This window comes from Acanthaster planci, linkage group LG11 (assembly GCF_054643075.1).
Source record: "Acanthaster planci isolate LZ-2023a linkage group LG11, COTS_SCS, whole genome shotgun sequence".
NCBI lineage: Eukaryota > Metazoa > Echinodermata > Asteroidea > Valvatida > Acanthasteridae > Acanthaster > Acanthaster planci.
In genome coordinates, this window is record NC_141787.1 from 14,532,729 (window position 1) to 14,555,046 (window position 22,318).

Consider the following 22,318-nt stretch of genomic DNA (forward strand, 5'->3'; position numbering starts at 1 on the left):
ATTGGTACAAGTTTACCATCACTGGATTCCATTTACAACGATGGAATGCAAAACCGTGTAAAGTGTGTCATGGAAGACGAGTCTCATCCGGCTAGTGACTACTTCACGTTCCTTCCTTCCAATCGACGTTCTAGGACTTTTCGTGGTAGCAAGCGTTTTACACAGAGTTGTTATTCCTCTGCGGTTCGTGCTTACAATTTGTTGTAACTGTAATCTTCCTTGTGTATTTAAGTTGCTAAGTAATTATTCAGTAGGGCCTAATGTGTATTTTTTTAAAGATATTTTTGTATGTGTGTGTGATTCTGAGCTAGGGGAGAAGTGAATTTCCGATGTAAATGGTTTTTAACCTTTTTCATTGGCTGAAATAAATAAATTTATTTCTTATCTTCTTTCTTCTTATCTTACACGCTGACAAAAACAGGAACTAAAAATTAAACAAAATATCATTTGCAAACAGGAGCGATACGGGAACCAAGAAAAAAATTATTAGTGTTTTTGAATCCAGTTTAAATACAAAAAAGGGAAAGGAAATTATGCCACTTATTCAAACTTCATACAGATTGAGAGCATGCAGACGCATTACATCGTACACGGTACTCGACCATTAAATGGAAATACACGTAATTAAATAAGGGCCCTGTGATAGTACAGGACACATCATGTGTTCCCCAAAACTTCTCAAATTACCATAAGTCAATGGTTCTGCACTGATTTGGACTCTCATATCCATTTATAATAAGGAAATCCTGGTTGATGGGTGAAAGTGCACTCTCATGAAATTGTAGAGATTAACATTTTCTAAGGAAAGACTTTGCTACATCACATGAACCAAGTTTCGTATGAGAAGGCTTCGCCATCAATATCACAATATCATATCTATTTGTTTCAAGAAAACTGTTAGCAGTACACCTACATGGCAAACACACATGGGAGTCAGCAAGGTAGTTCTTTCCTCACCTTCCACCTCTGTGATCCCTGGCTCGATTCCCGGCCCGGTCCACTTGTGGATTCAGTTTTCAGTCCTTCCCTGACTCCGTTTTACCCAGAATATTCCTCTGGGGTTTTCCTCCCACCTCTAAAACTGTAACTGCTTCTCACTGTCTCCCCTTTACTGGTGTTGGTGAATATGGGTCGTTTGGCGGCTGCCCGAGGCGCCCTTGTATGCCATCGGCCCAACCATGTTTAAATGTATCCATTCTTCCACGCTTAATTTCTTCGTTGTACAGCGCATTTGAACATATCTATATGAAATTTGCGCTTTATAAATCAATAAATTATTACTATTAAGCAAACTTTTGGTGTGGATCCTCATATGTCGTTTAGGGCTACGACTGTGTGACAAGGCCTTCCCACAAATGGCTTCTCTTTGGCGTGAAGCCCCATGTGTGCTTGAACAGAACACTTCTGTGAGAAGCCCTTGCCACAAATGTCACAAACAAATGGTTTCTCTAATGTATGGACACTCTCATGTCGTTGAAGGTGGCTACTACGTGAGAAGCCCTTGCCACAAATGTCACAAACATAAACTTTGGTGTGGGCTCTTTTGTGTGTTTCAAGAGAACTATCATTTGAGAAACCTTTACCGCAGATGTCACAAACAAATGGCTTCTCGTCGGAGTGGAGCTTGATGTGGGTCTCAAGAGAGCTGTTTTGTGAGAAGGATGTGTGGGATCGTTTCAGATTTGAACGGGAGATTTCTCTTTTCTTCCCACGTCTGTGTAAACATTAACAACTATCTTTGGAATCTACAATCCCAAATGAATCCTACAGTGGGCGCATTAGACAGTTTCAGGGTTGTTTGGGGATGAATTCCGAGGATTTCGATTCGGGGTGCGACAGTGTACGAGGTGTTTCAAGTGAAATTTGTTATAAGGAAATGGAAGCCTATATGAAGGGCAACTTAATTAACTAATTAATATCGCACGACCACGTCCAACTTCGCAGAGTCCAAGTTAACTCGAACCAATACTGCTTCTAGTCAAAGTACTCTCTTCAATTATGTAAGAGGGCTTTGCACCAGATCTAACGAGAAAGACGGTTTCTTTTTTGTCTGGACCCATTTGAAGCTCGACTGAAGAGGCATCTCCTGTAAATATCACACGAAACTTGTTCGTTTTTGGTGTAGACCCCTCCGCTTTACACACATGGGATAGCATCCCTCTTTTATACGGTAATGCTTTCCCACAAATGCCACAGCTGCACGGTCCCTTTTTGGTATGACTCCATAAATGTATTTGAAGAGAATTAGCACGCGAAAAGCTCTCGCCGCAAATGTCGCAAACAAATGACTTCTCTTTGGTGTGGATGTTCATATGTCGATGAAGGTCATGCCTATATGAAAGGGCCTTACCACATATACCACAAACAAATAGTTTCTCTTTGGTGTGGACCCGTTTGTGCTTTTGAAGAGAACTTTTTCGTGGGAAACCCTTGTCACAAATGTCACAAACAAATGGTTTCTCTTTGGTGTGGCTCCTTTCATGATCTTGAAGGTGACTATTACGTAAGAAAGCCCTACCACAAGTGTCACAAGCAAATGGTTTCCTTGTGGAATGGATGCTCATATGCCGCTGAAAGGTATCTTTTTGTGAAAAGGCCTTGCCACAAATGTCACAAACAAATGTTTTCTGATTATAGTGGACTGTTATTTCATGACGCTGTAGAGAACTTCTACACGAGAAGGCCTTACCACAAATGTCACAAACAAATTGTTTCACATTACAGTGGACCACTATTTCATGACGCTGTTGAGAACTTCTACGTGAGAAGGCCTTGCCACAAATGCCACAAGTAAATGGTTTCTCGTTGGTGTGGCTCCTTTCATGATCTTGAAGGTAACAATTACGTAAGAAGCCCTTACCACAAATATTACAGGCAAGGGGTTTCCCTGAGGAGTGGACGCTCATATGCCGCTGAAAGGTACCTTCGTGTGAGAAGGCCTTGCCACAAATGTCACAAATAAACGTTTTCTCCTTATAGTGGACTGTTATTTCATGACGCTGTAGAGAACTTCTACACGAGAAGGCCTTACCACAAATGTCACAAACAAATTGTTTCACATTACAGTGGACCACTATTTCATGACGCTGTTGAGAACTTCTACGTGAGAAGGCCTTGCCACAAATGCCACAAGTAAATGGTTTCTCGTTGGTGTGGCTCCTTTCATGATCTTGAAGGTAACTTTTACGTAAGAAGCCCTTACCACAAATATTACAGGCAAGGGGTTTCCTTGAGGAGTGGATGCTCATATGCCGCTGAAAGGTACCTTCGTGTGAGAAGGCCTTGCCACAGATATCACAAACAAATGGTTTCTCGGTGGTGTGGCTCCTTTCATGATCTTGAAGGTGACTATTACGTAAGAAGCCCTCACCACAAATATTACAGGCAAATGGTTTCCCCGTGGAGTGAATGCTCATATGCCGCTGAAAGGTACCTTTGTGTGAGAAGGCCTTGCCACAAATGTCACAAACAAATGCTTTCTCCTTTTTGTGGACCTGTATTTCATGCCGCTGACGGGAACTTCTACATGAGCAAGCTTTGCCACAAATGCCACAAAAAAATGGTTTCTCCTTTTTGTGGACTGCTATTTCATGACGCTGTTGGGAGCTTCTACGCGAGAAGGCCTTACCACAAATGTCACAAACAAATGGTTTCTCCTTACAATGGACTGCTATTTCATGATGCAGCCGGGAACTTCTACGCGAGAACGCCTTGCCACAAATGTCACAAACAAATGGTTTCTCTTTGGTGTGGCTCCTTTCATGATCTTGAAGGTGACTTTTACGTGAGAGCCCCATGCCACAAGTGTCGCAAACAAATGGCTTCTCTGTGTTCAAGATGTTCATGTTGTACAAGGTTACAGCTGCATGAGAAGGCTTTGTCAGGAATGTCACAAACAAGTGGCTTCTTTCCACTATCGATTTTCATATGTTGTAGAAGGGTACCCCTGTTTGATCTGGCTTTGCCACAAGCGTGAAAAACCAAAATAGTTTCTGATGAGTTAACCACATAGATTCCAACAGGATGCCTTCACTGCCTACATCAACCAGCAGTTTTCACTTGCGTTTACACTGGAATATACGTAGAGGAAACCACGATCCAGAAAACGTTTGCCACAAAACAATATTCCAAGTAAACGTCTCTTGATGTCTTTTATGCTAATACGTCTTTATGTCCTAGAGTTCTTACAGAAGCTTCCACCATGGATGTCTACAGCAATTGCTCTCTCCTTTGACTCAAATATATAGCTCTGTTAGGGCTTCAAGCATGAATTTGCAGGTCACCCCACATGTTGAGAAGCAACTGGCTAAAACTTCGGGTAAAGGAACCAGGATAACGAAGATGTTTGTAGGCTAAGTGTCAAGTTGTTCTGGCTGAAGCATTCCCTGGCCTCTTGAACTGTGTGAATACAAATACAATGATGTCAGAATTGATGGTACATGCATTTTTACACAAAATCGACCGCTGGACCACAGTGGTGTATCTCAATGTGCACCTCATCAGTAGATGGATCAACTCTAGCCCAACTAATTCAGCCAGGATGGTTTTGCATTCTTAGTGCAAGACTAAATTTTTCACTCATCTTGAGCTGACTAATCAGAATACACCCCTAGCTCAAGGTTCTTACATCAACACTCCCCTTCAAAACTTGAAACTCTGAATGGTAGAGATAGACTAAAGAGAGGGCTTGTGGTAACATCATGTGGACGGATCTCTTTTGGAACAGGTATACATGTAGTTCTGATGAGAACCGTTGAGTGTGAACTCAACATTTCAATTAGTGTGCTCTGGTCGTCCTCAGGAGTGGAGTGAGGATGACCAGAGCATACTTGTGACATTGAGTACACACTAAACGGTTCTTATAAGAACCATACCTCCTCCACAGAGAACTATCTACATGGTGTTACCGCAAACCTTCTCTATAGTCTAACACTCCCTTTCCAAAGTAAAATACACATCCAGCATAGAGTTCACCGCTCTGTGGGGTCAAGAATGATCAAATTGAGTAAATGCCCATTGGTCATTCCATAAAATATGATGTAATGTTGACTAATGTCATCACTCTACTACATGTACTTCATGGTCTACATGCCAGCAGAGTGAATATGTAATAGAGGTCAAACATTTCCATTGGCGCGGCAACCGGATCACACTGCAGCAAACATGACAGCTACCTATTTTGGGCTGGTCATCCATTTTGCTGACATAAATTACAGCAAAATTGCTTTAAATATATCTTCAAATGGGATTTGCTGAATGCTAGGCCCTTGTGCTACGTTAGCCAATCAGAATGCTCCATAACTGCAAGTAAACACGAGCAGGTAGTGCAATTATATCACTGATGAATCGTAGCAAATAATGACATTTTTCTTTGGCTAGGTTTCAAGTTCAGGATAAACATTGGGATAGTTTATGTAATGTAGATTTGGAAGAAAATCACAAACCTCCAATTTAAGGCTACCAGATAGGAAAATTAATCTCCAAGAACATCAATCTTTGGATTACGATCTTGATTGTAGTCATTTTGAACTGAAAAAAAAAAACTAGCAGCCTTTTTCAATTTCTATACCGTTAGCAGCTACATGTATCTTTAAAAAAAAAAGCCCTCCTCATTCTTAGGTTGCAAAAAAATGGACAATCAACAGATTTTGTTTTTCACTTTGCCTACAAGTGATGTTTTCTTCTTACCAACTTCTGAACATTTGTTATGCCGGCAAGTATTTTGTATAGTTACATGTACATGTATGTATCGTATGCTGTTTGTGACTTGATGAGCAGATGCTAAAGAAAGATTCTGAGAAAGAACTGTACAAACTGATTTTTTTTTTACTGTTTCCCTTCCTCTACAGGTTCACGTATAAAAATGCATGGATTGTTACCCTAACCCACAATGTATTGAGAATATTGATATTTTAGAAAAAAATAAACAAGAGGCAATACGGGCGTTTCACAATAGTGCGCCTCCAAGAGTTTGCAACGCGTTGGCCAATCACAATGCGCGAAATTTGTCGACCCAATGCGCGTTTGGAAAGGGTCGACAAATTTTGCGCGTTGTGATTGGCCAATGCGTTGTGAGCTCTTGGAGGCGCACAATTAAGAATTGCCCGTATTGACCGACAATGAAATTATCGACAATGAAATTATCAGCAAATCAAGCAATATAATCAGCATATCATATAAGGATCAAGAGATCGTGTAGATTGACCAATCATGCCTCAACTATGTTCCACTCTTTCTCAACTCTATACGAATTTCACCAGCCATGATGATGTAACTCAAGTTTAGTCTAAACTGCTAGATTATTATGGCCAAACTCATTAATAGTTAGTGATCCTCCAGGGTTATTTGCACTAATTGGGACCAATAAAGAGACATTTCTTTAAATCACTAATTTGGGACATCTTGTGGACCTATTTTGTATAGAAACAGCTGGCTACATTCAGACCTCAGGTATCACTTGGACTACTATTTTATTCCCAGCGTACATGTACCTTTGGCCAAGGGCGAATAATTTTGTTCATGGCGTTCCCTCAGCTTAGGGTCTATATTAAACTGAAAAGAAAACAGCTTTTCTGGCCGTAATCTTGAATTTTCAGTGAAACATGCGTGGCTACACTATTTCTGAAGGTCACCAGGCAGCGCTACATACGTTTGTCTGATTTTGCAGTATTTTGTATGGCTTGGTGTTCAGTGTAGTACAACCCTACACGATACACGTGTTACAGCCCAACTACAGTATCTGTCCCAACTAGTTTGGATTGTCCCAACTACATGTATAGTGCTACAGTTGGGCCGGCCCGCCCTCAGACTGGAGGCCAGTCTACTGGACTACCTCCGTATCCTTGGCCCCATGACAGTCCACCCAAAAAGTGGAGACTTTACAAAACGCTTCCTACGAGACCCATTTTTCTCATACAGCTCACTCATCCCATGATTGATGTATCAATAATGGGCGATTTTCTGTGTATTTCTGTCAGTGAAATTTGGGTTTCTACTTTGGTCATCTGAACACAGCCATTCGTTTACTACAGCAATTAATTTTCCATCATTTGACAGGTGGTCAACAGTCGGGATCTGTTTGGTCGGGGAACCGGACAGCATTGAAAACGTAGGTCCCCAGAGCATGATATTAATGTTAAAAGAATGTTAAAACAACAGCGAACCGATAAACCGAAATCATGCAATGTTTGGGATCGAGTGCAAAATCATTGCCAGATGTGTGGCATGTGGCACGCACACCATTCGTCATCCAATCCCGCAATCCTGCACTACACAACAACGAATTTGCAAATCATGAATATGCCCGACAGCTGCTTTTTAAAATGCATTTATCACATTTACAAGGCCTCATTGTGGGTGATACAAAGCCGCTGATAAAAACAGCAGTTGGGATCACCATTATTATGCTGTCTGGTTCCAACACCAAACAGATCCTGACTGTGAGCTTGCCACCCGCTATACAATCACGAATTAATCAAATAGGGTCTATTGCTGATACAGCATGGGTAATTTTGCACAATGGCAGACAGGCATTATGGGAAGGAAAAGGGGGCAATGTTGGCTCCTTTTTCCTTCCCACAATGCCTTTCTACCATTATGCAAAATCACTCATGCGGTATTAGCAATAAGGCTTATGGCCGTGTATACTGATACATCAATGATCAAACGGGACATGGGATGAGTGAGCCCATAAGAAAATGGGTCACATACTAAGAAGCATTTTCGCTACAAGTCTCCTCTTTTTGGGTGGACCATCGTGGGGGGTAAGGACATGAAGGATATGGATCAGAGGTAGTCCAGTAGACTGGCCCCAGTCTGGGGCAAAGTGTGTGCATGCAAAAGCATATGACAAAGTCATTTTGTTTACAAATTACATGATGATTTTAAACGTCCATGATGTCAAAATCGCAAAAAAAAAAGAAAAAAAAAGAGGGGGAGGCCTATGGCCTAAGCAAGCTAAATGGGGACTGTGAATTGGGGGACCCTGTGCCTATAAAAGAGAAACCGACATCATACATGTTAACTTTGGGATTCCTCTAGGTAGATGACAAGTGAGATCATGCTCGATAACTGTTTGGTTGATGTCGTAAAAAGAGGGCAGGGTTTTGAGTTTTGAGGGAAATTATGAGGGGAAACTGTGGTGGGTGTTTTAACACAAAAACACAGCATAGCACTGCGTGTTGGAGTCAAATTTGCATGGCTGGTTTATCAGTCGGAAAGTCGCATTTTCTCGCACTTGACAGCGTTGCCTTTGGTTTAGCATAGATAAAATGACAAAAATTGGGGGTCCCCAAATTCACAATCCCTTAGCTTAACACCCTGACCTAGACCTAAGTTTTGCCGCACTTTGCTTTTTTCCTGTTCAACTTCAAGAATCCAGTCAATCCATGTACATGCATGAATACGAGAAGACATAATCTAAAACCTACAAGTCACTTATTCTGGAGAATTCAGAGGTCTTTGCTCACCTTGACTCTTGACATGCGCGCGTAGGCAGTAAGGAAAATACTACACGATGTAGGGCCTACATGGCATATACAGAACGTCACGTCCACAGTATGCTTCCATCCTGCACTACAGGTATCATTTTGTACATGGACCTGCGTTTAGCCAACTTGCCTTTGGGCTTGGTCAAGGTTTGATCTCTATGGCAGTGCGCCCTCAATAATCAAAATGGAGAGGCGTATGGTATACGAATTGTGGCCGTCCATAAAGTACGTGCGTACGAAGGGGGCGGGGGAGGGGGTACCAGATTGGTGGCGTTGTGTACACCATGCGTACGGGGGGGGGTGAAGCCAGTGCGTACGCAAATCAAAAATTTGCCTTTAGCGAGTCTTCATCATATTAATACACTTTGTCATAAAAACAAATAGCAGAATCAGCTTTTGTGCGTCGAAAAACCATTTAAACACATTATCCTCAACCATCCACCCAACCAATATCCTCCCGCGCCACCGCCCATTCTAAGTAGGCCTAAACCGCAACATTACTCATGACACAAACACCGTACCGGCAGCGTCTTCTGAAACCGTACAGGTGCCCACACCCGTTGCGAAAATATGATGTAATAGCTAAAATGTGCAACCCTGTAATATTCCCACGGCTGAGTAAAAGTCGACGTCTGATGTTTTTTATTACCTAAACACGTTTTAATACGACACTATTTTTCTAAGGTGCAAGACAGTATTATTTTTCCTTGGTTTATTAAAACATAAAGTGCGAAGTAACATGCATCAGAAACCGGCACCAGGATTAGTTGTTCATTTTTTATTCAACAACACCTTAAGTACCGATAATACGTCATTTAGTCATTTATTTCAGAATTCGGAAGCGACCTGCGAATAACAGTACTACAGTGTGGAATGCGCACGCGTACAGGGGAGGGGGTTGGAACCACTGCGTACGCCATGCGTACAGGGGAAGGGGTCTGAAAAGTTGGCATTTCGTTGGCCCCTATCGGAGTCTGGGTGGCGCGCGAAATTCAAGGAACAAACCATTTTTTTATTACGATGGGGCATGAGGACTTCATGGGCGCGTAATGATCTTAGAGCATAGAGGCAAATGATCCCCCTTTCAAATTTGGACTACGGCATGAATTTTTTTTTCCTTGGGAACAATACTTTCTCTTCAGACTTTCTCATAATGAACGGAAATTACTCGAAAGCTAATAAATACCCTATGTGATAACAAATTTGTATCCCCGACTAATTGATTTTTTATTCAGGGCAACAGTAAATAACAGAACCATTTTACTCATTGGTCCCGTCACCTTTTGCTGTTAGTTTCTAATCCAAGCGGTATTGTAGTGCGCTGGAAAAAGACTTAACAGTCGTGATTTTTCCTGTGCGCACGAGATTGCCGTGTCTAAGCCGGTCTCCTTTCGTGCAGTTTAACAGCAGAAACGATTTAATAGGATTTTCTGATGAAAAAAATGAAAAAATTGATAAAATCTGAGAGAAAACAGTTATCAAAGTCGCACCCTTGTACATTTTCAATGGCCCGCTTCTTGCCGCCAAGGCTATTTGTGCGCATGCGTACCCGTGCACAATTATGAGTTTATCAGTGAAAAGGTATTGTCGGCTTAATTTTCCACTACGAACGTGTATGTACTGTACACAATGGGGATGGATAATACATGAGGTTGCCAGTGCGGTGCGGCCAATGACGACCGCCTTGACCAAGGCTGTTCCCCACCCTGACTGCACGTTAAGTACATGTTTACCTGGGTGTTACTTGTATTGTATTACTTACTACGAACGCCCTCTACTTCATGGAGTTTACGCAAGATAAATTACAAGATAGTGAAAATGGATCTTTTATCGGTTCTTATTTTTTTTAAAAAGCAGATGACTCAAACATAAAACAAGTCATTGGAGTGAAAGCTGCTGTAAATCGTATACACCGTAATCAGCCAATGTTGTGATATGACTACCAAAAAAACCCTTTTAACGGGAAAGGAAACCATACATGTATTAAAATTATACATTTTTTTCTTAAATTGTTATATGTAGATGACTTACATGTAATGTTTTTGTCTTATATGTCCAGTTATGTCTGTATAGGAGTCCCTACTCGACAAGCCGTGCTTCTTAGTGGTTCCTCCACCTTTGTGTGTGAAAGAAAGTGAAGTGAATGAAACCCAAGAAGTGGACTTTAACACATGTACTCATACATATGTACACCAAAAGCACGCTGTGAATCGACAATGCCATAAACTCCAACTTAAAAAACATCAAGATGACATTTATATCATGTGCTCAATCATAGAATGGATTTACAGTGAAACACAGATAAAAGCACTGTTAATACAAGATCGTGGTTATAACAATTAACAAGGACAATTTAAGGTCTCAAGTCTTTATCAATTTTCTTTGTTTTGCATTACTGATCATACAAGATAACTATTATAACAAGGAAATTTGGAAAGTTCCAAGGACCTTGAACTAGATAGGTTTGCAGTAGCACCAAAGACCTTGTTATAACAGTGTTAATTACACTTCTATACATTACGAGGGCATTTGATTCTAGTGGAAACGTCTCATGCCTTCGAAAAACATTCTAACATGCATAATTACAAGTCAAAGGTGGTCACTGGTGTGGACTCATATACTCATTTTCATAACACTGTACGAAAAACATGGCTTCTGGCTGGTCAGGGTACTTTCTCACAAAATTGTAGAAAATATCCCAGGGGAAGGGCACTGTAAGTTCCATGAATATTGTTTTGTAAAAGAGCTCTTCTCCAGTGACCAGGCTTCACCACAAATGTCAAGAATAGAAGTAAATGACTTCTCTTATGTTTGAGCCCATCTGCTGCCCTACTTGACAGGTGTACCCAGCAACCATCACAGGTGACTGCTGGTTGCGTTTTAGCGTGTTCCTCTCACATGGAGGAATATGAAGCGACAGGCTTCTTTTGTGCAAGAATGTCTTGCCACATGAGTCACAACCGTATGGCTTCTCGTTGGTGTGGACCTTTTTATGCGCTTGAAGAGAGCTACTGCGTGACAAGCTCTTGCCACAAATGTCACAAACAAATGGTTTCTCTTCAGTGTGGATTCCTTTGTGTGCTTGAAGATATCTCTTAAATGAGAAGCCCTTGCCACAAATTTCACAAACAAACGGCTTCTCTTTGGTGTTTTTGGTGTGGACTTTTTTATGTATTCGAAGATATCTTTCAAATGTGAAGCCTTTGCCACAAATGTCACAGACATATGGCTTCTCTTTGGTATGGCTTCTCAGATGTCCACGAAGGTCGCTTTTACTTCCAAAGGCCTTGCCACAAATGTCGCATACAGATGACTTCTCTTTGGTGTGGATTTTCAAGTGTCCAAAAAGGTTATGCTTACTGCCCAAGGCCTCGCCACGAATGTCACTAACAAACGGCTTCACCTTGGTGTGGAACTCTTCGTGATCTTGAAGGTCACCTTTACGTGCGAAATCCTTGCCACAAAAGACACAAACATATGGCCTTTCTTTGGTGTGGATCTTGATGTGGTTTTGTAGAGAAATCTTACGTGAGAATTCCTCGCCACAAATGTCACAAACAGATGGCTTCTCTTTGGTGTGGATCCTCATGTGTCGTTGAAGATAATTGCAGTTCGAAAAGACCCTGCCACAAATGTCACAAACAGACGGTTCATCGTTTTTGTGGACCTCGGTAACATGACGTTGAATGGAACTTCTACATGAGAAGGCCTTGCCACAAGTGCCACAAACAAACCGTTTCTCATTTTCGTGGACCGCGATTACATGACGCTGAAGGGAACCTTTGCGTGAGAAGGCCTTGCCACAAATCTCACAAACAAATGGTTTCTCGTTTGTGTGGGTCCTTTCATGTGCCTGAAGATTACTATTTCGAGAGAAGTCCTTGCCACAAATGTCACAAATGAATGGTTTCTCTGTGGTCTGGACATTCATGTTGATTAATGTTAAAGGTTACAGCTCCACGAGAAAGCCACAAATGTCACCAAGAAGGCTTTTTAATATTGCTGACCTCAGAATGATGGCAGGTTGCATTTAATGTCTACATCCACCAAATTGTCTTTTCACATATGTTGACCCTAGCACATACGTGCAGGAAACCACGATACAGAAAGTCACAAAACAATGTCCCATCCCAAGCAAGCATGTCTTGGTGTCTTTGATGCAAATATGTCTTAATCTTCTACCATTCTGCTACAAGCTTCGACCATGGACGTCAAAAGCAATTTTTATCTCCCACGTGAAAACTCTCATAATGCAGCACAATACATGTTCTTGTGGAGTAGCTTTTGACTCAAATGCTGTTTGAAAAACCTCAACTGGGTACGGCCTCCAGCGTGAATTTGCAGGTCACCCCACATGTTGAGAAGCAGCTGGCTAAGACATTGGGAAAAGATGGTCTCTTCTTGGCATGGAACCAGGATGCTTGCAGGCCAGACGCAATTCACAGAAGCATCAAAGTCGTTTAGGCTGACAAAATCACTGGCATCTTGAACTGTACGAATACAAAATGATGTCAGAAATGATGATACATGCATTTGTACACAAAATCAAACACTGGACCACAGTGGTGTATCTAAACGTGCACCCCAGTAGCTTTGGGTTAACTCTAGCCCGACTAGCCCGATGAGTACCATCAACACATAACAGTAACGTAAACACACCGTCAACACATCAAAAATAGTGTAAATCACACTACGAACATCTAACCGTTGAACGATACAATGAACCTCCACTGTTGTTGAACCATACTTCTTTTGTTAGATGTTCATAGTGTCAGCTAAAGAGGCAGAGAGCTATGATATTTGGGCTGAATGCTGGTTAACTCGTATGCGTGCCAACTCGTGAGCCAACCAACTCGTATGCTGACCAACGCACACACCAAATCATACCATGAGTACATGTACGACAAGTGCGAGCATCTGTGCCCACTATGCTGTTGCGTTGCTTTTGCCTTTAGTAGCCGCGGGGTGCCCCTCCATTTGAAATCTGTGAATAATCCCCATTGAGTTTACATAACTATGCAACTGCAACTTCCTTTCTTGTGGTGGCCCCTTGAAAAAATGTGTGCACCCCCCCGGGTGCCTGTCCTGGGACCCTTCCCAGACATTTAGCCCTCTATGATATGTTGGATTTTTCCCCCAAATTGACACCCTATGCTATGATTAAACTTTATCAATGACAAGCTTCCACAGTATACGTAGTATCGTTTACATGAATTTCAATTTTAAACCTTGATGATTTTTTTAAAAATGGATGTAGTGTTTTTTACAATTTTGTAGTCATTAAAAGAGCAGTTTTTAAGATTTCTTCATTCGACTCCAGGGTTCAGACAAAAACAACAGCACGTCACATAGTGCATGCGGTGCATGAGTTGGTTGGCACACAAGTTGATCATTGTATGAGTTGGTTGGTGCAATAAAGGCATGAATAAATGATTACTGGGATGAACAAAAACCCATGAAAAACCTTTAGGGGGGAAGAGGCAAACTCTCGATCCACAGCCTGTTATGTTAGTGTATCATATAATATATTACCCCTTTAAAGTGCAACGGTGTGGTCCAAGCTGTCCTTGAGGCAACGTGGCTGCCGACTTTGTACTTGTTCAGAGGAGGCAATTTTTGTGACTGGTTTAAACTGGTAATTTAAAGAGTCTAACTTTTTGTAGTTTAGCCCAAATATCCTTATGATAAATACTTCACAGTCAAATACTGCTTCTTTTAATTCTGAACATTTTTAGAGGTGTTGGTCGACAATGTGTTAACCGTATTAGTGTGCGTGTTGACAGTGTGTTGACAGTAATTAGTAAGACCGAGTTTAACAAATTTTTATTTTGGGGTGTATTTTCGGGTATTCAGTATCTTTAGCACCCTTTTCCTATAATCAGACGGAAGCAAAGTCTACCTTTTTGAAAAACTAACCTAGATAAGTTGGTGGTGATGTCCTCTTTCATATCATTATCAGAAAGGAAAAAGGGACGGGCTTTGGATTTGCGAGAAATTATATGGGGTCAAACGGCAGCTTAAATTACGTGCTGAAGAGCCGTGAATGAAGACAAATTAGAGAATGTAGTCTAGTTCCTTGACCTGGGTGAGGTTTTTATTTTTAAAAGAAATTTAGCATATCCAAAATGGATGGGTCAGGTAACCAGACGTGAAACAAAATGACATGATGCGGTCGTCTTTTGCCGAACTTAGTAAAAAATTCTGGTTTTCTTGGTTAAATATTGTCAAATGTGCCTTAAGTAGAGATACAACTAAAGGAATGGATCCTCAAGGTCTGAATGTCAAATAACTTGAAAAAGTGGACTTCGTTTTCCTCATAGGCAGAGGGAATGAACCCCGGTATAGGACACCAGTGAGTGAGTGTCTGTGATTTTGCACTGTTTTGTCTGGCGTTACAGCATGCAGTGCAACCCTACACAACAAACGAACGCATACTGCAGGCGTCCCGTACACATATCATGTACATTTCGCATCGCTCAAAAAGTGAGTGGCAATTTGGCCGCATTTTGCTTCAAGTACCTGTTAAATGACACTCTGAAATCCAGACTATGCGATCCATATATATACCATGTGTACCTCCATGAATGCGAAACAATACAATTTGGAACCTACATGTCACTAAGTATGGAGAAAATTGACTTCTTACTCACCCGGTACAGTGTACAATAATAAACCGTGCTTTTGGAGCTACGGCTACGTCTACTGTATTGTCAGCTTGTGCCAGCGAGTATCCAACAGGAGCATAATCCGATCCGTTGGGCGGCTAAGTTTGATCTTACCTTTGTCACGTTCTACATGCAGTGCGCCCTCATACGAATGCTGTTCACGGTGGGTAGAGTTATCCAGGGAGCAAACCCCCTTTTAGTTAAGATGTGGCATAGGTACTTCAGAAATGAGACAAGCATGGGTTCGTCATGCATGTTCTCAGGGGCAATATCCAATCTTAAAGGACAATGGCATGGAGTTTTCTTGGGAACGTTACTTTCTCTTGCAGCCTTCTCATAATGCACGAAACTCCTCGAAATCGAACCGTAATGTTTTCCTGAAAGCTGCAACCATTGTTTTTAACGGCAAATCGTTGTTGTGATGCCTCAACATCGTAGAAAATTGACGTTCAAATCTTGCAACCTAAAAATTACACATTGACGTCATTAATGAATAATGTAATATTGATATTATTTTCAGCAAGAGAATATTTTGAATGCGAACGTGGCACAGTAACGGTAGTGATGGGGTTCAGGGATTTTGTCCTAAATTTACGCGACAGTTCTATTCGTGATGTTCCTTCACAGCTTCTAGCGGGAATACCCCTTTCTTGGGAATTTGAGAACTATATTTGTTACCTTGTATGCCTTTCGGAGGGGCCATTTTTGAGAAGTGAAACAAAATTTTGGGGCTTTACTCACTTAAAAGAAATAATCACACCAACACCCCTTTTAAAAAACCCTCATGAACTTCCAATTTTTACATCCAATTTTTCACCTTTGATAAACACAATTACATCTTTATTCATTTCTTGAAAACATAACACCAGAATATTTAACCTATAGCTACACAATAACGGAGGGGTGCCTTGTCTCACAAAATGTGCAAAACTATGCCGATATCAGGTGTGCCCCAAAATTTCGCAGCTGTTAATCAAAAACAAAAGCAGTAATATTTTGCAGTTGTAAAATCCGTGCATTCACGGACTCTGCATAACAAACAACAGGCCTGATTTGCGCCTCACAATTCGCAACGCAAGCCGGGTGTGTTCGAAGTAATCAAACCATGTAGCCATATTAATATAGGCCTAATTAAAAACAGCTTTTATATAATGCCTCCACATATCCTAGTCGTCTGATTGTTTGGTCGTTGATCACGCGCCATTGAATCAGTTGTTCTATCCTACGGTACCCGTTGAATAGAACTTCATTTCATTTGCGTGGTTCCCGCTCTTAATTCCTGCATTATTCCAAGCAAGAGGAAAATCATTTAGGGACTGGAACCAGTAAAAGATTGTACGATGCATATATCATTGGGTGGCGCTTCTGGCACAAATCTGTTTGGCAAAATGGTGCACGTCAGTACGCGAGGACCGTTTGTTATCCCAATACAAAAGCACCCCCTCATCGGTTAAAAAGAGCGATTCTGATCTATGTGACCATAACGCGTGTATGCCGTCGTCGTTTGTGGGCCAGCAAAGTTCAGTTCGGACCAAAGGAGCCTCTAGTGCTTAAGTAATTGCGCCCTCTCTTTGTCACGCTCAAAGCTCACAGGAGTGCTGACGCTGGATTTATACAGGTTCAGGTGTTGTATGAAAAAACGAATGTTTCGCGTTTGTGCAATGGTTAGAAAAATTCATTCGGTGACAAATGAAATGTTCCATTCCAGGAAGCGAATTCTAGTCAAAGATACTCATTATTTGCACACTTGGAGTCGAACGCGGCGAAACCATTAAAAATGTGACCGCCATATGATCCTAATATCTTACTTGAAAGTAAATAACAGCCTCGATCAATCCGTAAATTATTTCTTCCCAGACAGCTATTGTTTTCGAGAAAACAGAAATTTCGTTCCTTATTTTCGGGATGGTCGGCTGACTGTCGTTTAACATCCGCAAGGGCCTATAACCTTGTGTGTCTGCAGATGTCGGGTCTCTATGATTGAACTGTGGTAATAAGAAAAGCCGCTAACACACCGGCAGAAATTCGCAAAATGAATTGCAAACTTAAATTCAAGGAAACCGAGTGCAAGTACAAAATACAGTGGATCAGTTTGAATTTTATTTAGCGAAAGGATTTTCCTTGCGCGAAAACGTTACGTGCTTAACATCTTCCAAAACATAATGGTATCAAACAAACATGGTTGTTGTTTTCCAGCAGCATAGCTGGAGGATTTTCGTCAACGAAGAGTATGATTCTCTACACGTTAAATCTGCTGTGTTTCAAGGTATAATATCCTCTTTGCCCATTGTTATTTGTAGAATAACGACTAAGAATGTAGTTCAGACTTTTATTGACTGGTAAAATGACGTGAAAGTGTGGTTATCGCGCATGCACGCGCGTGTACTTCTCGCGCAATTGTATCACTGCATGAGCTTTTTCCATGAATCCACAATGCTCGCATTGTCTGCATTGTCGAAGAGGCGCACTACCCCGAGGTTACTTCACGGATTACTCATGACCGTCGAAAACTGCTCATTTTTGAAGGGAAAGTGAACCTCCCATGCCTCTCTTCCTCACCCTGACCGCGCGGGTGTTGCTCACTGATACCACGAACGCCCTACAATTCATGGATTTTACGCCAGATAAATTAATTACAAGCTCTTCGATTTAACCGTTGAAAACGCCATTCTGTTTTTCTCTAGTTTTCACGAAGCAGTTGACTCAAAGTTTGAAAGCTGCAGTCAGTAACTTGCGTACCCGTAATCAGCCAATCGCGTGGCATTATACGACAAAAACCCAAAAAGCGCCACCTCACTTTCCCAAGTCACTAACGGATTCCAAGAAGTGGACTTTTAATATTAGTAAACCAAAGCACATTGTGAATTAGTGATGCCATAAACTCCAACTTAAAAAAAAATGAAGACAAAAACTACAATTATTTCAAGTACGGTGCTAAACCATAAAATAGATTTAATTAACTACATGTACCTTACGAGGGCCTGTGATTCTACTGGAGGGGTCCTGTCTTCAAAAACATTCTCACTTGCATGATTACAAGTCAATGGACTAGGTGTGGATTACAGTACGGATTTTCAAAACGTTCCATGATAAACATGACTCTCAGTCAAAGTGCCCTCTCACGTAATTGTAGAAAATATTCTTGGGAGAGCTCTTTATCTCAGATGAACTCGGTTTTGTTGTAGAAAAGCTCTTTTCAAGTGCCTGAGGAGGTTTCGCCACAAATCTCAAGAATAGAGGTAAATGACTTCTCTTATGTTTGAGCCCATCTGCTGCCCTACTTGACAGGTGTACCCAGCAACCATCACCGGTGACTGCTGGTTGCGTTTCAGCGTGTTCCTCTCACATGGCTTCTCTTTAATGTGGACCTTTTCATGATCTTGAAGGCTGCCTTTACGTAAGAAGCCCTTGCCACAAATGTGACAAATAAATTGCTTCTCGCTGGTGTGGATTTTCACATGTACATAATGAGCACCATCATTTGCAAAAGCCTTGCCGCAAAAGTTACAAACATATGGCTTCTCTTTGGTGTGGATCCTTTTATGTACCGTAAGGTAATTATTACGCGAGAATGCCTTTCCACATACGTCACAAACAAATGGCTTCTCTTTGGTGTGGATCCTGATGTGTGTTTGAAGAGAACTCTTACGCGACAACTCCTTGCCACAAATGTCACAAGCAAATGGCTTCTCTTTGGTGTGGATCCTCATGTGTCGCTCAAAGACACGCCTGTAAGTGAAGGCCTTGCCACAAATGTCACAAACAGATGGCTTCTCTTTGGTGTGCGTGCTCATATGTCGTTCAAGATAATTCCAGCATGTAAAGACCCTATCGCAGATGTCACAAACAAACCGTTTCTCATTTTCGTGGACCGCGATTACATGACGCTGAAGGGAACCTTTGCGTGAGAAGGCCTTGCCACAAATCTCACAAACAAATGGTTTCTCGTTTGTATGGGTCCTTTCATGTGCCTGAAGATTACTATTTCGAGAGAAGTCCTTGCCACAAATGTCACAAATGAATGGTTTCTCTGTGGTCTGGACATTCATGTTGATTAATGTTAAAGGTTACCGCTGCACGAGAAAGCCTTGCCACAAATGTCACCAAGAAGGCTTCTTAATATTGCTGACCCCAGAATGCTGGCAGGTTGCCTTCAATGTCTACATCCACCAAACTGTCTTTTTACATCACTGTATATTAACCTAGTACATACATGCAGGAAACCACAACACAGAAAGCCACAAAACAATATGTCCCAGGTAAACATGTCTTGGTGTCTTTGATGCAAATACAATGCATGTCTTAAACTTCTACCGTTCTGCTAGAAGCTTCAACCATGGACGTCAAAAGCAATTGTTATCTCCTAGGTGAAAACTCTCATGATGCAGCACAATACATGTTCTCGGCACGGAATCAGGATGCTTGCAGGCCAGATGCAATTCACAGAAGCATCAAAGTCGTTCAGGCTGACACATTCACTGGCATCTTGAACTGTACGAGTACAAAACGATGTCAGAAATGATGATGCATTTGTACACAAAATCAAACGCTGGACCACAGTGGTGTATTTAACCTCAGTATCCATTCAATCTCACAGTCTCACTCTCACATGCCATCTTTAAATTAAAATGATTCTGTTGAACTTTACGTCACTTGACCCTGGCCTGCATACGGCTGTTCCATGTCAAGGACTCTACCACAAAAAAATTTCCTGCACAATCTCTCAGTTGTACATAAGATATGTCTTGACATTTAGCATTAGCAAGCGTCAACACATACAACTGGCATCAACAAAGCGTCAACAACTTGAAAAAAAAAATACCCTCTAAGCATTTGAAAGTAGTTTTATCTTAATTTAGAGACTCTTAAGACCTGCCACTGTGTAAAAGAAACACCGAATTCGCTTCCAAATTCACGAAGGAAAACAAAACTTTTTCGCAATGCATGGAGGCTGCCATCTTTCTTCACTCTACCGTCCACGTGAAAACAAGATGGCAGCCGGTCAGGCTGCACAAGCAGGCCCGGATTTGTCCCTCAAATTTCCACCTTCAAATATCATTTTTGATAATATGATACCTTGAATGTGATATGTAGGAGCCTTACTAATATAAAATATAAAATATTTGTATAAAAATGCGTGAATATTTAGTTGACGCTCGTTGATGCTTGTTGACGCTAAATAGCATGACCCAGTGGGGCGGTTCACAGTCACTTCGCCCCATTTCCATGTCGCCGCTAACCACCTCGCCTCTAACCACTTCGCCCCATCCCCACATTGTCCCATCTCCACTTCGCCCCATTTCCACATCGCCCCATTTCCACTTTGCCGTCCGTGCTCGAGTGTGTTACTAGCCTCTTTAAAAAATGGTCGAGAGGGGAGTTCCACCAACGACATGCAGTTATTATAGAAAACTCTATGGCATTAAATTAATGTCGACTGCATTGTCCATTATGGCGAATTAATACATAGGCCTGTAGTTGCGCTCATGTTTTAAAGGCGACAACGAAACACGAAAAAAACTTTTTTCTAGGCAGTGGATATTAAACCGGCGACGGCAAAAATTCTGTAAAGGTATGCTGCCGGTAGTCCTTTCTGATGTGTCCAAATCCATGGCGTATTTATCGTTGGCAACGAAATGCCTGGAACTATTTACTGGTCTAATACCAATGCTGCAGGCATTTTGTTGCCGACAATAAATAGTCACGAATTTGGACCCATCAGAAAGGACTACTGGCACACTACTGACCACTGCCTTTTTTTCTACCTCACCAATAAAAAATTTTAGGGTCTTGCCAAAAATTTGGGTCTGGCGGTCGGAAAATCGGAAGCATTGTTTTGGCCTTTGAAAGTTGGATTATCTGATCGTTATTTTGGTACCCAAACGTCGATGTTTTTACTTGTTGCATCTAGGCCTATGCCTCTGTTACGCCCCAACTATAGCATCAGTCCCAACTATAGTTGGGCCCGTCCCAACTATAGTTCGGCCCGTCCCAACTATAGTGCTACAGTTGAGCCGGCCCAACTACAGCAGACGGGTCCAGTATGCATGATGTGCCCAGCAGGTGCCAAAGTCATATTGTTTACAAATGTCATGTCATTGGTCATAGGGATAGATGGACAGATAAAGTGCCACATTTTAGATGAATTGTGTCACGTGAGAGACACATTGACTTGGATATTGTTTAGAAAATTTCCACAGACATTAGTCAACAATAGTTGGGCCAGCCCAACTGCATACTACAGTTAGGACTGTCCCAACTATAGTTGGGGCGTAACACCTCTGTTACTGAAGAACAGAATGAACGATAATTAATGGGGCGAAGTGGAAATGGGGCGAAGTGGTTTGGGGCGAAGTGACCACCCAGTGGGCTACTGTACCGTTCATCAACTTCAACTTGTCAGCTTGTACTTGTGTACACTACACTGCAGATAAAATAAATACGGAATTTCTATGCCATATCACCGATTTTCCCCCCTATAATTTCATAAGATACGGTTTGGTATGGGATGGGGGGGTCAGTTATATTATGCCATTAAAATGGTGAAATTTATGAGAATGTTCCTTACCCCACACCACGCAACATCCACTCCACGCGGCAGCGGCTCACCGGTCCACCAAGCATGCCAGGTCATGCAGTTGAAAGGTCATCACTTGTCAGCCCTGTGGCAGCTTCACCAATTACAACGTGGCTCCCATTTCTTTCTATTCAGTTTCCTTTCACTCGCGAATGAAAGAAAAAAGAATTTTCTATTGGTTGAATGTTGTATTGATGACGTTCACCAACTGCAGGGTCTCTTAAGCTTATATCATACGTCACGCAGACGGGACGTTTCGTTGACATCGACAACAACACGTTACAAAACTAGACTGATGCAGCTGTGAGCTAGCTACGGCTGCTGATGTCAGCGCTTGCCTCATTAGGCCCTTTTCCAATACTCGACTTAGGCTCCATCTCAGGCTTCGTTCCCAAAACCAATCCCCGATTGCGGGCCTGAAGCGTTTAAATTAAATTAAATTACTGTAATTTCTGGCTCTCTTGCATCTTATTTGATGTTTTGTGGCACTATTAGACTAATTACTGCGCTTACAGCTTCAAAGTCAGCTAGTTAAAAAACAGTTGAAGCCTGAGACGGAGCCGCCGTTGAGTATCGGACGCGGAAAA

General features: G+C 41.7%; 3 protein-coding genes across 4 annotated transcripts; all 3 read right to left on the bottom strand.

The window, feature by feature from the left end:
* Nucleotides 1-1,580: 1,580 nt before the first annotated feature.
* On the bottom strand, nucleotides 1,581-8,646 carry LOC110976267 (uncharacterized). The gene is made up of 2 exons (XM_022229380.2): nucleotides 8,469-8,646; nucleotides 1,581-4,398 (listed from the first exon to the last, which is right to left on the bottom strand). The coding sequence occupies exon 2, from the start codon at nucleotides 3,843-3,845 to the stop codon at nucleotides 1,953-1,955; it is 1,893 nt and encodes a 630-aa protein (XP_022085072.2). The 5' UTR covers nucleotides 3,846-4,398; nucleotides 8,469-8,646; the 3' UTR covers nucleotides 1,581-1,952.
* Nucleotides 8,647-10,722: 2,076 nt separating this feature from the next.
* Nucleotides 10,723-15,264, bottom strand: LOC147797493 (uncharacterized). The gene is made up of 2 exons (XM_087143675.1): nucleotides 15,140-15,264; nucleotides 10,723-12,979 (listed from the first exon to the last, which is right to left on the bottom strand). Exon 2 carries the CDS (start codon nucleotides 12,418-12,420, stop codon nucleotides 11,269-11,271), a length of 1,152 nt encoding a protein of 383 aa, XP_086999801.1. The 5' UTR covers nucleotides 12,421-12,979; nucleotides 15,140-15,264; the 3' UTR covers nucleotides 10,723-11,268.
* A 1,968-nt stretch (nucleotides 15,265-17,232) lies between these two features.
* Nucleotides 17,233-22,318, bottom strand: LOC110976266 (uncharacterized). 2 transcript variants are annotated; one of them, XM_087143676.1, is made up of 3 exons: nucleotides 22,176-22,317; nucleotides 21,723-22,069; nucleotides 17,233-19,645 (listed from the first exon to the last, which is right to left on the bottom strand). In XM_087143676.1, exon 3 carries the CDS (start codon nucleotides 19,201-19,203, stop codon nucleotides 18,382-18,384), a length of 822 nt encoding a protein of 273 aa, XP_086999802.1. In that variant the 5' UTR covers nucleotides 19,204-19,645; nucleotides 21,723-22,069; nucleotides 22,176-22,317; the 3' UTR covers nucleotides 17,233-18,381. The 2 variants fall into 2 exon arrangements, with proteins under 2 accessions (XP_086999802.1, XP_022085070.2); XM_022229378.2 differs by having other exon boundaries at nucleotides 21,723-22,318.